Source organism: Podarcis pityusensis (assembly GCF_964106645.2).
Source record: "Podarcis pityusensis genome assembly, chromosome: 16".
Lineage (NCBI taxonomy): Eukaryota > Metazoa > Chordata > Lepidosauria > Squamata > Lacertidae > Podarcis > Podarcis pityusensis.
Window position 1 is genome coordinate 33,442,337 of NC_138041.1, and position 14,266 is coordinate 33,456,602.

The 14,266-nt window shown below is 46.8% G+C and overlaps 1 protein-coding gene across 21 annotated transcripts in view; it reads right to left on the minus strand.

Annotated features, from left to right (window-relative positions):
- Positions 1–1,755: 1,755 nt before the first annotated feature.
- The window catches only part of EP400 (E1A binding protein p400), a 73,550-nt gene continuing 61,039 nt past the window's right edge, over positions 1,756–14,266 (minus strand). For 18 of the 21 annotated variants that reach the window (XM_080984990.1, XM_080984989.1, XM_080984988.1 and 15 more), the window contains 11 exons: positions 13,426–13,617; positions 12,245–12,290; positions 12,034–12,143; positions 11,553–11,757; positions 10,248–10,405; positions 8,408–8,617; positions 7,141–7,336; positions 5,616–5,749; positions 4,986–5,144; positions 4,676–4,753; positions 1,756–4,495 (listed from right to left, as the gene is read on the minus strand). In XM_080984990.1, coding sequence (XP_080841116.1) covers positions 4,226–4,495; positions 4,676–4,753; positions 4,986–5,144; positions 5,616–5,749; positions 7,141–7,336; positions 8,408–8,617; positions 10,248–10,405; positions 11,553–11,757; positions 12,034–12,143; positions 12,245–12,290; positions 13,426–13,617 — 1,758 coding nt within the window. In that variant the 3' untranslated portion in view covers positions 1,756–4,225. The remainder of the gene's footprint in view (positions 4,496–4,675; positions 4,754–4,985; positions 5,145–5,615; positions 5,750–7,140; positions 7,337–8,407; positions 8,618–10,247; positions 10,406–11,552; positions 11,758–12,033; positions 12,144–12,244; positions 12,291–13,425; positions 13,618–14,266) is intronic. The other 3 variants (XM_080984996.1, XM_080984994.1, XM_080985000.1) reach the window with 2 other exon arrangements.

Sequence of the window (14,266 nt, forward strand, 5' to 3'; positions counted from 1 at the left end):
AGTGTTGACAGAAGTTGAGAGACATTACATAGGTTAGACACCAAAAGCATAGGAAAAACATGGCCACAGATGATTAGAATTACTTTCCTCTGCGTTAAGGGATCTGGCCTGGCTGGTAGGAGACTATCGTTTCGACATCTGTCTCGCAGACAATGGAGTAAGCCTCTGGAGGTGAAGTCAAACCGCTGTGTTAGCAACTCGAAAGTGGCCTCCCTGTGAGATGCCCAGAGACAAGAGCCCCCTCTTGACCTCACTGATAATAAGGTCCAAAGGACAGCAGAGCAATACTTTTGTAGTATTTCGTATATTGGGGATACCTTCCCCTTTGACAGCAATGTCTCACACAGAGTGTAACTGACATGTAGAAAGGACTCTATGAACTGAAAACAGAGATGTTATGTGCATCTTTGTTATCCATGAAAATCTTTTAATAAAAGCAAATAATAAAAACCCTGAAAACTGGGGGGAAATACGTTTGGCACCAGGAGGTGTACAAGGTGCCATCCAACCATCTTAGGGACTCCACTCCAGATGTGTAAGATTTACGCCTTAGCCTTTTCTCCCCCCAAATATATCCCGCAAGGAAGCAGAGGTTTAGGGTCAGAGTTTTCCTCCTCCCAAGTGGGCTCCCTTCCCAGGTTGACAAGCCCCATATGCCCTGCACTCTGGTGCCTTGGCTAGAATATTGACTCTGACCTGGGTGAATCATGTTCAAAGCCCTGCTCAGTCATTAATTTAATTAGGTAACTAAACATACTCCCTCCCCCACACTATTTTATATCTACATTCAAAATACCAGAACCCTCAGCTCTTTTGGCAACTGCCCCTCCAGAAGCATCTCCCTCCCTCGACAAGGCAAGGTCTGCCTTCCTCTCTCTCAAGTGATGTTTTGTTGTTGTTTAGTCGTGTCCGACTCTTCATGACCCCATGGACCAGAGCACGCCAGGCACTTCTGTCTTCCACTGCCTCCCGCAGTTTGGTCAAACTCAAGTGATGTTTACTCCCTGGTAAAGTACCCAATAGACGGACGCAGGTGGCGCTGTGGATTAAACCACAGAGCCTAGGAATTGCCGATCAGAAGGTCGGCAGTTCGAATCCCTGCGACGGGGTGAGCTCCCGTTGCTCGGTCCCTGCTCCTGCCAACCTAGCAGTTTGAAAGCACGTCAAAGTGCAAGTAGATAAATAGGTGCCGCTCCGACAGGAAGGTATACGGCGTTTCCGTGCACTGCTCTGGTTCGCCAGAAGCGGCTTAGTCATGCTGGCCATGTGACCCAGAAGCTGTACGTCAGCTCCCTCGGCCAATAAAGCGAGATGAGCGCCGCAACCCCAGAGTTGGTCATGACTGGACCTAATGGTCAGGGGTCCCTTTACCTTTATGTAAAGTACCCAATGCAACTTTTCCTTCTTCTCTAGATCAGTGTCAGAGTCTTGCTCTTAGCCTATACTGCAACTGTTCCTTTTGTTTCAAGACTCGCTCTCCCTATTTATTTTGGAGTAGGGGGAAATGTCTCTGTTTTGACATTAGTGCACATGGAGTTCTAATTTCAACTTCTTCCTGTTTGTCACCTCTAGGATGATGCATCTTGATAAAAGGTTGAACCTGCAAAGCTGTTTTAAAGTTTCTGGGGTTTTATCAGCCTCCCCTTCCCTCGTGGTTTCCAGGGGGGGAAGGAACTAATATTTTGTAGCAAAGAAGCAGATCCTAAGGGGTCAATGCAAAATACAAAAGTCCCAAGAAATAATGGCAGCCATGTGTTATAAAAATGTACATTTTATTACACCTTCAGGTAGGATACATCACAAGTCCTTACAATCCTACTGGTCAAGTACAAATGTTTTATGTTCATAAAGATATTTACAAATTAGACCGGCTTCCTAACACACTTTTTTTGTGAGAGGGAGGGAAGAGGAGGGAGAGACAGGGGAAGAGTCTAATTTTCATCTTCACTGTCTGTAGAAATAGACATTGCTTCTGCTGACACAATCAAAACCAAACACAGAGGCTGTCAAAAAAAATGCGGGGGGAGGAGAGAAACCTTTACTTTTTCTTTTCTGTTTACATTTACACCCCACTGCATTTATACACATAATAAAGATATAAACATTTTTTTCAGAAGTAAAACCAGAACTAACTACACTTTTTGGAGGGGGGTGGGATGGACATCAGTATACAGTATGAAATAGGCGCAATGATCTACCAGGAACCAGCTTCTATGCATGACCCATTCATCTCCAAAGAGGCTTACGCAAGAAATATTCTGGGTGGTTCCCAGCCAACTCGGCTGGTGAGGGCTCATGGGAGTTGTAGTCCATAACATCTGAAGGGTACCAGGTTGGCGAGCCCTCTGCTAACACAAGAGACATTCCAAGTGGTTCCCAACCATCTTTTTTTGTGTGTTGTCGTTGCCTTCAGCTTGCATTTTAATTCTTCCACTGCCTGTGTAATAGCAGCTCTCACAAACACAAACCAACAAACGTAATAGTACAAAGCTATCAAGGGAGGGTTGATCTGTCTCTACTTCTTTTATGTACAAACACTTATTTTTTATTAAAAAAACCCAAAACAAACAAACACACACAACTGACAATTGTAAAAACTGAGGTTCCAAGAAAAGCAGGCATGTTGCAAGAGGGAACTGAATTTAAATGAAAGGGCTAGGGGCTCTGCAGGTACAAAACGTTGCCTGTGCTCTCTAACAGTTGCAGTCCAATAATTCATGTATGCAGAACAGGAATCTACGTTGGCCACAATCCACGAGAGCTTAACACAGAGCCCACTGTGACCCACAAGCTTTGGGCAGGCTCTGTAGTCATGGGCTGGCTCTGTAGTCTGAGAAGAACGGCAGAACCCCCACCCCACCAAAACTGGGACCCCAGTTGTGTAGCATGCAGATATATCACTTCCCTGCAAACCATGGTCCTCTTTCTAGCATTTAATAATATCTCATTTTGTTCTCATGGCACATTGTGCAGCATAGCAACTAAAACAGCAGACAATCTGAGGTTCCAGAAGCAGTGTCAGTTTTTAACACATGGCAAAGATATTTTGCCATGAATTGGGGGGGGGGGGTTGAGGGAGTCAGAAGCTGCTGTCCCTGATTCTTTCACAGTTGCTCAGGAACTCAAAAATTAGTAAGGCAGGCAAAATTTGCAAAATTAGCAACCCACAAATGCCCCGCATGAAGATTTCATTTCTTATCGTTTGGTAAAAGAAGAGCACAAAAACATTTAAATCCAATTCTTTACACAACTAAAGATTTTAGACTGAAATTTTTCAGTTCCTCTTCCTATAAAGCAGAGACATTTAAAACAGATCCCAACAATGAAAAAAATACCAGAGCATTCTCCTAGTCTGGCTGCTCCAGGCGAGAAATAAGGGCAATGAACCGTTTTTGCTTATCAATTGTTAACGAAACCTTTCTTTTTACAAATTAAGTGGGGTAGGAAGAGAAACAATGGGTAATAATTAAACACACAGATACTATCACATAGTATTTATTTCCCCAAGACACATGCCTGGATTATTATTTACCTTAAAAGTGGGAAAATGAGAGTGAAAGCCTATGGGTGAGTGCTTTAAAAAACACTGTACAGTTGGGGAAGGGAACAGGACGCACAACTTGACACACAGCTAGCAAATGTTTTTTTTAAAAAAAGGACTTACAAAAATGGAGACTGAAATATGGTTCATAATTACAGATACTTACAAATCTTCACATTTATTGGCTAAATGTTCTGGAGAGAGCGTCTAACAAATCCCTACTCCCAGCCAACTTATGAAGGGCTTGTCACAACTCAACTTCAAAACAAGTGGAGAGGACTCTTGCTCTGCCAGCCATTGACTGAGCATTGCCTTTTAGTCATTTGAAACCCACTCAAAGAGGATTTCCCTATGGCAGTGATGGTGATATGCGAGACTATGCAGATTTCTACGGATACTTGAGAGCAACCTCTTCGATTATCTCTCTTATGAAAACAAGCAGAGATCCAAGTCTTTAAATATTTACACGGCGTATGGTTTGAACGTGCAGCCTTCCTGGGAACTTCACACAGGATCAGAGTCACAAAGTGCGCCTGCAGCTTTCGGGGAGAGGCTCTCTGGTGAAGGGACTGCCGGCAAAGTTTTTCCTGTGCAAACAGGTCTGCAGGCTCCAGCATTTGCCAGGTTGCAGGAAGCACAAACAGCGTGTCCTCCTTTGCTCACTGCTGTGAGGTCACTATGGACTCAGCTGGGTTTGTTGGGCGCCTTTATCCTGACCGGAGTCCTCATTTGCACTTTTGCTTGCTGAGTCTGGCCGTCGGACGATGCCGGAACCTGGGATGGGTTCTGTACGCCGGCTGCCTGAATCTGGGGAGATGCTGCCGTGACAACCTGCTGCTGGACCAGTTTCTGTGGGACCACTTGAGCGGTGGCGGTGGTGGCAGGGATGACTTGGACCTGATGCTGTCCTGCTGTTGTCTGGGACAAAGTCACCGTCTGCGGCTGAGCTTGAACCTTGAGGGGTGCAGGGAGGGAGAAAAAGGGGAAGAGGTAAACAGAAATGCTTGCTAGTGAACATCACACTTTGTTAAGGGTTCAATCCTTTCTAAAGGCAATTTTAGAAGTTACACTTCCCCGCTCAAGATTTTGAAAAAATGCATGCAAGTTTGAAATGTGGGATCCCACAAACCTTACCTGTTGGGAAACAGACACCACCTGCTGAATATTGGCTACTGCTGCCTGCTGCGAGACCACTTGTGGGAGCTTTGCAACCTTTAAGAACAACACGTTGGGGGAGAAGGGGTTTGTCATTTAAAAAGTATCCAGCATTCTGCAAATGTTTGACATAAGCCAGTGTCTGTGGGTTCCACACCGACTGATGTAGGGATGAACTCGGTAGAAACAGATACTGAACAACTGGCAGGGAAACGGAAGAGGCTCTTATTGTATGAGTACCAATATCACATACTCGTCAAAGAGAGGGGAAGAGGCACAGTAGCCTTACCTGTATTTGGGTCTGGACTTGTTGGGCTCCACCAGGTTTCTGGGCCTGAGAAATCGGCGTTGGTAGGAACTGTGCCTTAATGGCCGGCTGCGTAGCGTAGACTTTCTGCTGCTGTGATGTCTGCTGTTGGGCCTGGACGGTGACTTGCTGGGCATTTATCTGAAAGGGCAAAATAGGGCATTCAACCTCTTCGAGTCAGCGCACTGGTTAAAAATGTCAGATTACGACTGGAAGAATCAGGTTCCGATTCCCCATTTTCCCCAGGAAAATCCCTGGGTGACCTTTGCCAGTCACGACCTCTCTTCCCAACCTACCTCACAGGCTTGCTTAGAGGATACAGGGGTGTGTGGAAGCATGCACATTGCCCTGACCTCCTTCGGGGAAAGGCAAGATATGGAACGTAACAAACAGAATGGAGTTCTCTGAATCCAGGACATGGTTAAGTACATGCAAATCTTTGCCCTATGCAGATGTGCTCTACTGCAACAATTTACTTACAGGTTAGAGTTGGTGATAACAGCAGGCCATTCCTCCATCTTTAGCATGCTTCTAATAGCCAAAGTATCCAGTTTCCCACCTTAGTGGTAATGCAGCGTTTGCAAAGGCAGTAATGGGAACGGAGAGGGGTACCTTTTGCTGAACAGCAGCTTGTCCTTGGGCAACCTGAGGCTGGATGGCCTTCTGCTGCTGGGCTGCCTGGTGATGCTGCTTGAGTTTCAAGAGCTGCTGGACGTTCAGCGGCTGAGCCACCACAGTCTGTCCTCCTGTGCAGGATATGAAGGACAGAACTAAAAGACTGGACAATGCAAGTTCTGAGACATTGTTTACAATGATGCTCCGAAATACCTTTTTGGAATTCCTTCCTGTTAAATATTAGACTGTTGTGTTTTCAGTGCCTGCTGAAGTCCTTCCTCCTTCAACATATCTTTCCCCATTACTGCTCTTTTATCAGTAGTCAGAGACCCACCTGTCCTGGCTACTAAACAAACTTGACATTTGTGGTAGCCACACAAGCCAGCTTCCAGAAGGATGAGGCCTTCACCTGGGGGTCCTGTTGAATTTTGGAGGTAAGTGCCTCTGATGCCCATTGATGATCCTACTCATCTCCTTCCAAGTTTCTGGAGCAGCTGTGCTTTGGAGGGGCTTTTCCAAAGCACTGCGAACCTGAGCACCCTCCTCCTCCTCAGCACTGCTGTTCCTGCCCTCCACTAGCACGTCCCCACAACTTTGCCAGTGTGGTGTAGTGGTTAAGAGCGGTAGTCTCGTAATCTGGGGAACGGGGTTCGCGTCTCCGCTCCTCCACATGCAGCTGCTGGGTGACCTTGGGCTAGTCACACTTCTTTGAAGTCTCTCAGCCCCACTCACCTCACAGAGTGTTTGTTGTGGGGGAGGAAGGGAAAGGAGAATGTTAGCCACTTTGAGACTCCTTCAGGTAGTGATAAAGTGGGATATCAAATCCAAACTCTTCTTCTTCTTGCCGACCTGACTGGAGCAGGATGACTGCAGGCAATGTGTTGGGCAGCAATTTGTGTGCATGCAGCACAACCCAAAGTGGGGTGGTTTTAGAGAGAGGGGGAGGAGGAGGGCTATTTTGGGAAGCTATGGTCCCTCAGGTACCAAGATGACATATAGTTCCTCAGGAAAGTCTTTGAAATGGACAGGTGTTTTGTGCAACTTGCATTCATTCTGCTCTTTTGTTTTTGCTGGGATGTATTTATTCTGCTGCTGTGTTTTTTGTTTTGATCTCTTACTGTTTTCATATCTCGACCTAAATCATCTTGGGATGAAGCAGGGGGCAAGTTTTTGATATAGAAATAAAACCTCTTGCCAGTTCTCCACCAGCTCCTATGCTACAGCTAAACCGACAGCTTTCCGTCTGCTTCACAGAAGCAAGTCTGCAATCTGTTTGATTCCCTGACCCACTGAATATCCCAAGTCCTTGGACAACTGGAGAATTCACTGTCACAAGCATGGTACAGTTTAGGCATTAGTAAGTCTCTGATTTTAAAAAGAGAAAGAAAAAGAAAGTGACATATTGAACATCACTCTGAGAGAAGGGAGAAAAGAGACTTAAAATGAAAGCTCGGGTTTTTTCTTCTGGAAGTTTGATATGCTCTCTCTCACACACACAGGTTAAGAAGAATGATTGACACACCTGCTGCTTTCTGTGGCTGTCCAATAGCGACGCTAATCCCAGCAACTGTGACAGGGAGTGTGGTGACCCCTGCAGATGACACTACAGCAGCTGGAACAGACACCACCGGAGGCTTCGCCAAGGCCACCTGGGCTGCTTGCGGTGCCTGTGCCTGGATTTGGCCTTGCGCTTGAAGCTGGGAAGCAGGAACACGAGTCTGAGCAGTAAGGAATTGGGATTATTGCACAAGTATGAGAGGAGACCTGACTATTTCTGGTGGAATGCAGAACGGCAACGCAATGAGACAGGAAGGAGAAACCTATCTGGCCCTTGGAACTCTACTCAGGCCCTCATTGGCCCTGCTTCACACCCTCCTCGAGACACTTTGCCTGTCTGTAACGTTTCCCTGAACTCTGATAATGCCTCTCGCTTGCCCTGCTTGCAGAACAGAGAAAGGTTTGTGAGTGTTCGTACGAAGTGCTCCGGCCACTTTTGCCTCTGGCCCTGCCCGTCACCAGCATGTAGCCCCTTGAAGGTTCTCTGCCAGAGAATGTGGCCCTCAACTTTAAAAATGTTCCCCACCCCTGGATTAAAACAGGATGGGGAACCTGTGGCTCTCCGGATTCTGCTACACTCCAACTCTCAGCCAGCAGCCTCCAGAAGTTTTGTACTATGACACCCATCAGCCCAACTGGCCAATGGACAGGAACAAATGGTGGTTGTCCCAAACACCTGGTGGACAACAGGTTGGAGAAGGCTGGCCCAGATGGCTTCAAATGGGGCTTAAGACAAATCCATGGAGGAGGGGCAGGCTCCATTGACCCCCAGAAGCCATGACGGCTAAATGGAGCCCTGGTGTTCAGAAGCAGTGTCCTCTAAATGTCAGTCGCTTAGGGGTCAACAGTGGGGAACGGTCTGCTTCCCAAATATATACTGTCTGTGAGAAAGAAGACAGCTGTTCCAGAAAGACTTTTCACCTTGTGTTCACAATGAAGAGTGCTGTAGCTGAGCAGAATTCTGTGGCTGCCAGTCCAGGGCTTAAATGCATTTAAAGAACTTGCCCAGCCAGTACAGAAGACCATGCAGGAGAGTGAATGAGCCAGCAGAGGAAGGGCAGAGCTCTCCCCCCCCCCCCACACACAGCAGGCAGCGTTTAGCCAAGCCAAAAGAAAGAGAGGAGGTGGCTTGTGCCCAGTCTCTCCTCTTTGCCAACCATCCCACCAGCGCCAGGCTAACTGAAATTTCTGCTGGCTTGTTAACCTCTGCAGGATCCCCAAGGCTGACTTACAAGGCGAGCAACCTGGAGGTTCGTGACGGTGGTGCCAGTGAGGACCGCCCCTGGCCTCGGTGCTGCGACGGCCGTGAGTTGCTGGGTCTGCTGCTGCTGCTGCACTTGAACCTGAGAGGCCTGTTGCTGGGCTCCAGGCTGGGCCTGCTGCTGGGCGGCCTGCTGTTGGGGAATCTGCATCTTTTGCTTCTGTAACTTGATGAGCTGCTCCTGAAGAGAGAAAGGAGAAACACAACATCGTACCACCACCACGACTTTTGGCTCTGCTAAACGGCTTCTGATACCAGGAGAGAATTTGAACCAAAGTTTTTCTTTTCTGATACAGTAGCAAGATTTGCTGATCGCAGGGTGGATTTGATTTAAATCAAATCGATTTAAATCACGATTTAAATCACTAGTCAGTAAGACTTGATTTAAATCATATTTTTTTACAGAAAGATTCATTCTTGCTGGTATAATCTTAATATTTACAACCAGATGAAGGTTTCGTTTTTGGAATAATAAATTTTCAGAGTAGTTTTTACAGTTATATAAAAAATTACTGATTTGGTTATACTATTATAAATACCTAGACAGATAATTATGAAATTACTGTGAGGTTTAATAAGTTAACTGTTTATATTTGGACAACTCTTCTGCTGTACTTTATTGGAAGGAGAAAAATAACCATTTCCTTAATAAACAATTTATTTAACTAAAACAATAACATTATAGCATATGTATTCATGTCTGTTAACTGATGTGGTTAAACGGTTTTTTTTTTTAAAAAAAAAAGTAGACTGAGTTTTAGCACACATGAAAAACATAAAACAAATCCTTATTTCCTGATGAATAGCCTATAATGAAACTTAAACAGAAAACTATCTTTAGAAAGATTTCTCTTCCAAAAGCATTTTATTTTAAAAATCCGATTTAAATTTTAAAAAATCTGATTTATTTATTACTATTTTTTAAAATTAATCCTTGATTTTTATCCACCCTGGCTGAGCGTATAGATCTCAAAACACAGTGCATGTTACGTAATGCCCTGCACCTTTCCCCATCTGGGTTGCTCTCGGCAGTAGAGTCTTTGCCTTGCATGCAGAAGGTCCCTAGTGCAATCCCCGGCTTCTCCAGATAGGGCTGGGAAAGAGTCTGTGCCTGAAACCACGAAGAGGCGCTGCCAGTCGACACAGGGAGTAACTGAGTTAGACAGGGCAAAGGTCCGACTCAGTATAAGGCAGGTTCTTATGTTGCCCTCCAAATGCTTTGGGCTGCAAACTCCATCAGCCCCAGGTTGGAGAAAGCTGCTATATATATATATTAGGTCCAGGTGTAAAATCAAATGCCATGTTATCAAAAATACATGAACGCTATGTGTATGCTAGAATTCCATGGAAGCGACAGAGCTAAAAATACAGAATCTGGTGTTGAGAGCGGGAGCCTCCTTTCCCAGAGCCCCTGCTTTTATCTTTTGTTTCAAAGAGCAGGTTTCCAGTTCTGATGACTGTAAAGATATGCTTGACAGCTGTGCATGGGCAAAGCATCTCAGAAGTGAGAGAGAGGATCAGGTTAAATCTCTAGGGGATAGAGGCAGGGCTTCAGCACTCAGGCAAACTCCTTGCCCTTCCCCGCAACTCCATGATGCAAATATGCCCAATTTACACCACTCTTCTACCAAGCTACAGAGTTCCCCAAACTCCCACCCCCTGAACACTTGAAAATTGCTGTGGGTCTTGGAGGGCCACCAGGATTTTTCTGGCTCTTAAAGCAGCATGGTGCTGCTTTCAATGCATAGTGCGGATAGGGTGCAATGCAACGCTCCGACCAATGCTAACAAATTGAGGAGCCTCTCCCTCACCTGGGATAACTTCCCCACAGCTTTAATCTGGGCTGGTGATTGGGCCTGTGGGACTTGGACCTGGCCTGCTGCCGCCTGCTGCTGTTGCTGCTGCCGCAGGAGCTGGAAGTGAGCCGGGCTGATAGCCTTCCCCGACAACTGCACACCTGCTGGAGCTGCTGGGGGCAGGGGGAAGAGAAGAAGAAAAGGAGATTGATTACACTTCCTAGCCATTCATTACACACACAAAAAACTCACCTCCAAGCGACCTGCAACGTTTTTAAGGAATAAAACCTACAGCATGCAATTCATAAAGATTTCACAAAACAATTCCCAGTAACAAGCAGCAAAAAGCTTCAGCGGCACAATTTACAAGTCATCAACAGCCCCCCCTACTCGGCCAGCCCTGTTCCCAGGCCACACTCTTGCTTGGCCCTGCTTCACACCCTGCCTCAGAGTTTCTAGTTTCTGAGAGAGCTTAGAACGTGTCCTTGAACTCTGATAAAGCCTCTGGCTTGCCTTGATATGGGATAGAGAGGGGTATGGGAGTGGGTGCAGAAATGAGGTAAGTACAAAGGCAGCATTTACCTTGGTGTCCTCCTTCGTCTCTGCCTCAGCACTCTTGTCATGCGCTCCCCGCTCCGGGGAGGTTGCCCTTCGAGTTGAAAAGGTCCCCACAGATTTAACTGAGGGCAGGGAGCCTTTGGCCTTCCAGATGCCCCAGCCAGCATGCTCAGTGGGTAGGCACAATGGGTACTGGAGTCTAAAACCATCTAGAGAGCTGCAGGCTCCCCATCCACGGGCTAAATATAATATACTCAGCCCATTATACCTAAAGGAGCATCTCCACCCCCATCCTTCAGACCGGACACTGAGGTCTAGCTTCCCGAGGGCCTTCTGGCAGTTCCCTCACTGCGAGAATTGAGGTTACAGGGAACCAGGCAGAGGGCCTTCTCGGTAGTGGTGCTCACCCTGTGGAACACCCTCCCACCAGGTGTCAAGGAAATAAATAACTATCTGACTTTTAAAAGACTTCTGAAGGCAACCCTGTTTAAGGAAGTTTTTAATGTTTGATGTTTTATCGTGTTTTTAATATTCTGTTGGGAGCCGCCCACAGTGGCTGGGGAAACCCAGCCAGATGGACAGGGTATAAATTGTTGTTGTTGCTGCTGCTGCTGCTGGTGTTAAAACCCACGCAAGGTCAAGTCAGCAGAGGATTAGAAACAAGAAGCAGATGTTACTACCAGTTTGGGAAAGTATCCCATAGGTAAGATTTAGCCTTTTTTAAAAAAAAAAATCAGACTATGCAAAATGTACACTCTTTACCTGGCGTAACCTGAGTGACTAAGGATCTTGCTTGGGTCTGGACCGGGGTCAGGTTAGTAGTGACAACCGCTGGCGCTGTCACCGATGTCACTGCTCGGACCCCTGGGGTAGATGCTATGGTCACCAGTTCTGCAGATGCAGCAGGTGTGGCAGCTGCTCTCTGTTGAGTATGTACCACCTGGGCTGTAGCCGTTCCTCCTGCGGTCTAAAGGAAAGGAAGAAAGATGTAATTTGTCGCAGCTCTCAAGTTAAGATTATCCTTGACCAAATGGCTCAAGCTCAAGACATCTTGGCAAACCAATCTTTGTCCTCGCCGTCGTAAAGAATCCCACTTCCAGGGTAGGATTTTTTCCAGATACCCCTATCTATAATCAAACTGCATCCGCACACACACTTTGCTTAGAACCACTGGACTCTGGTTGAAATCACTGCCCTCATTGGGAGCTTGAAAGTGACACACTGGGCATCTGAAAATACTCACCGCCAGGGATCCCGGTATCACAGGCGAAGCCAGCCGCTTGTTGATTGGCTGAAAGGTCGTTCCAGGAACCCCAGCCACTGTATTTACAATAACGTTCCCACTCACTGTAGCTGAGAAACAAAACCAAAAGGTCAGTCTGGGCCTGCAATGGAGGCGGGCATAGTCATTTCTCCACCACCCACAATGCTTTACTACAGGAGGTGCAACTTACCTGTCTGCATGCTTGTCCCAGTCACCGAGGTCTTCATTGTGCCAGCCTGGCCAGGAGATAATTTTGGTTAAAGAGAGAAACATACCGGGACGTGGAAGGGTTGGCATGCAATGTGGCCAGGATGTGGCAGGAGCTGTGTGCAGCTGCACACAACTTCTTCGCAAACCTCTGAAGCCGGCAGTTAGTTAAAAAGCTGGCATTTAATGAAAGTTCCCCATTGCACATGAACCCCAAACCTGTGGTTGATGCCTTCCAAACAAGCCAGGATATGATGCAAAGTTTAAATGATGGCTTCCTATCCTGGTTTGTTTGGAAGACATTAGCCCTATTTTCAGAAGCAGCTGGAAAATATAGTCAAGTGCTAAATCTTGACTTGTTCAGGCGAAGTGAAGCGAATGGAAAAGGGCCATGGAAACTTGTGTGTGCTCTGGCTGAAGCAGCCAGAAATGTCAGCATTATGCGTGAATGTGGGCACCATGTAAGAGTCGTGAAGCTATCTACTCATATGTGACACAGCTTTCTGAGAATTAGCCAGAGTCCCAAATGATCTCCATGGATATTCAAGCTATGTTTCTAACTGGTTTAAGGATTTAGCGCAGAATACACAATGATAAATGTAAGCACAAGTGAAAAAGTAAAAATAAAAAAAAAAAAACGGAGTGGGTTTGCTTATAAATCCAAAACTTATTTCAAAAATAACAGGTCCTCTTTGGGGGGGGGGGGGGGCAGGGCGAGGAGAAGTACCAAACATGAATTTAGCCTATAACCATCTGATTCCCTCCCTACAGAAAATCAGGGTTATGGTTTCCAGCCTATAGCAGGTAACATCCTTGCTGCCACGGGTCAAACAAACAGTCAGCATATAAATGGATGTGCCTGATGTTAAGGCTGGTCACTGCCTGTGCCTGTAGCGCTACAGGATGCTGGTCTTAAAACAAGAATGCAGCCACACAGTTTTGCCCGTGAAAGTTACAAGCCCACAAGAACCCCTGCAAATGTGGCTTGTCATGACACTTCTTAGCCTGCCTCGCCCACACTTTATGATGCTATGCGTCCTTTGAGTTTTAGGAATAAGAGGAGACTCTCGCATAGCTTAACTGCTGCATCAGTCCAGACACGCTCTCCACTCCCCACAGGCATCTGGGCCAGTGGCTATTTGCAACCCCTCGAGAGTGTCTTACCAGCACTGCAGTGTTTGCCACAGTGGTAACAGCCGTCTGCACCACAGCCTGGGGCTGCTGGACTACCTGGGCTTGAGCCTGGGGCTGAGGCTGGGCTTGCTGTACTGCCGCTTGCTGTGTTTGTTGCTGGCCGGCCTGCTGTTGCTGCTGAGGTCCAGCTTGCTGCTGGGCCCGTTGCTGCTCAGCCAGAGCCTGGGGAATAAGGAAGGAGAAAAAGCGGTTGGTTCCTGTTCAAAGGGCAGATTAAAGCATCCCAAACAAGGCGAGCCATTCTCACGCTCCTCTCTTCAATTGGCTGTGAACAGGTGGATATGTTGAATTTGCCTAGACTTGACATCTTTATATACAAGGTCCAGTCCCTTCATTTTGTGTCAGTTCTTTAGGGCAGATCTTCATATTACCTTTCCCAATGTAGGTGGGGGGCAGGGGGAGAAAAATATATAAAGACTTGGGAATAGCTGTTCAGATGCCTCTTCCACCCCATTATATACAGCAGCGCCAGTGGCCCCAAACAAGCAACAGGTTCATCACAGGATAGTCTCTCCTGTCCTCGGAATCAACAGAGAAACCCCCAATCCAGCTTGGGACTGTGGTACAGAAAAATTCCACGTGCCATTTCCCAATAATCTTTTCCTCCGACCTGCCCCAAAATACAAATTTACTTGAGGGGTAAATAGCTGAGATTTGGGGGATTTACAGCAAGGAATTCCTTCCGGTCCACCTTGGCCACTGAGGCCTGGGACACTTTGTTTTGTTTCACATGCCCCTGAGGTTCAGCTTGCCCTAATCAGGGACCGAGTCTTTGGTGTGGCGGGTTTTGCCCTGTGGAACTCCTTGCCAA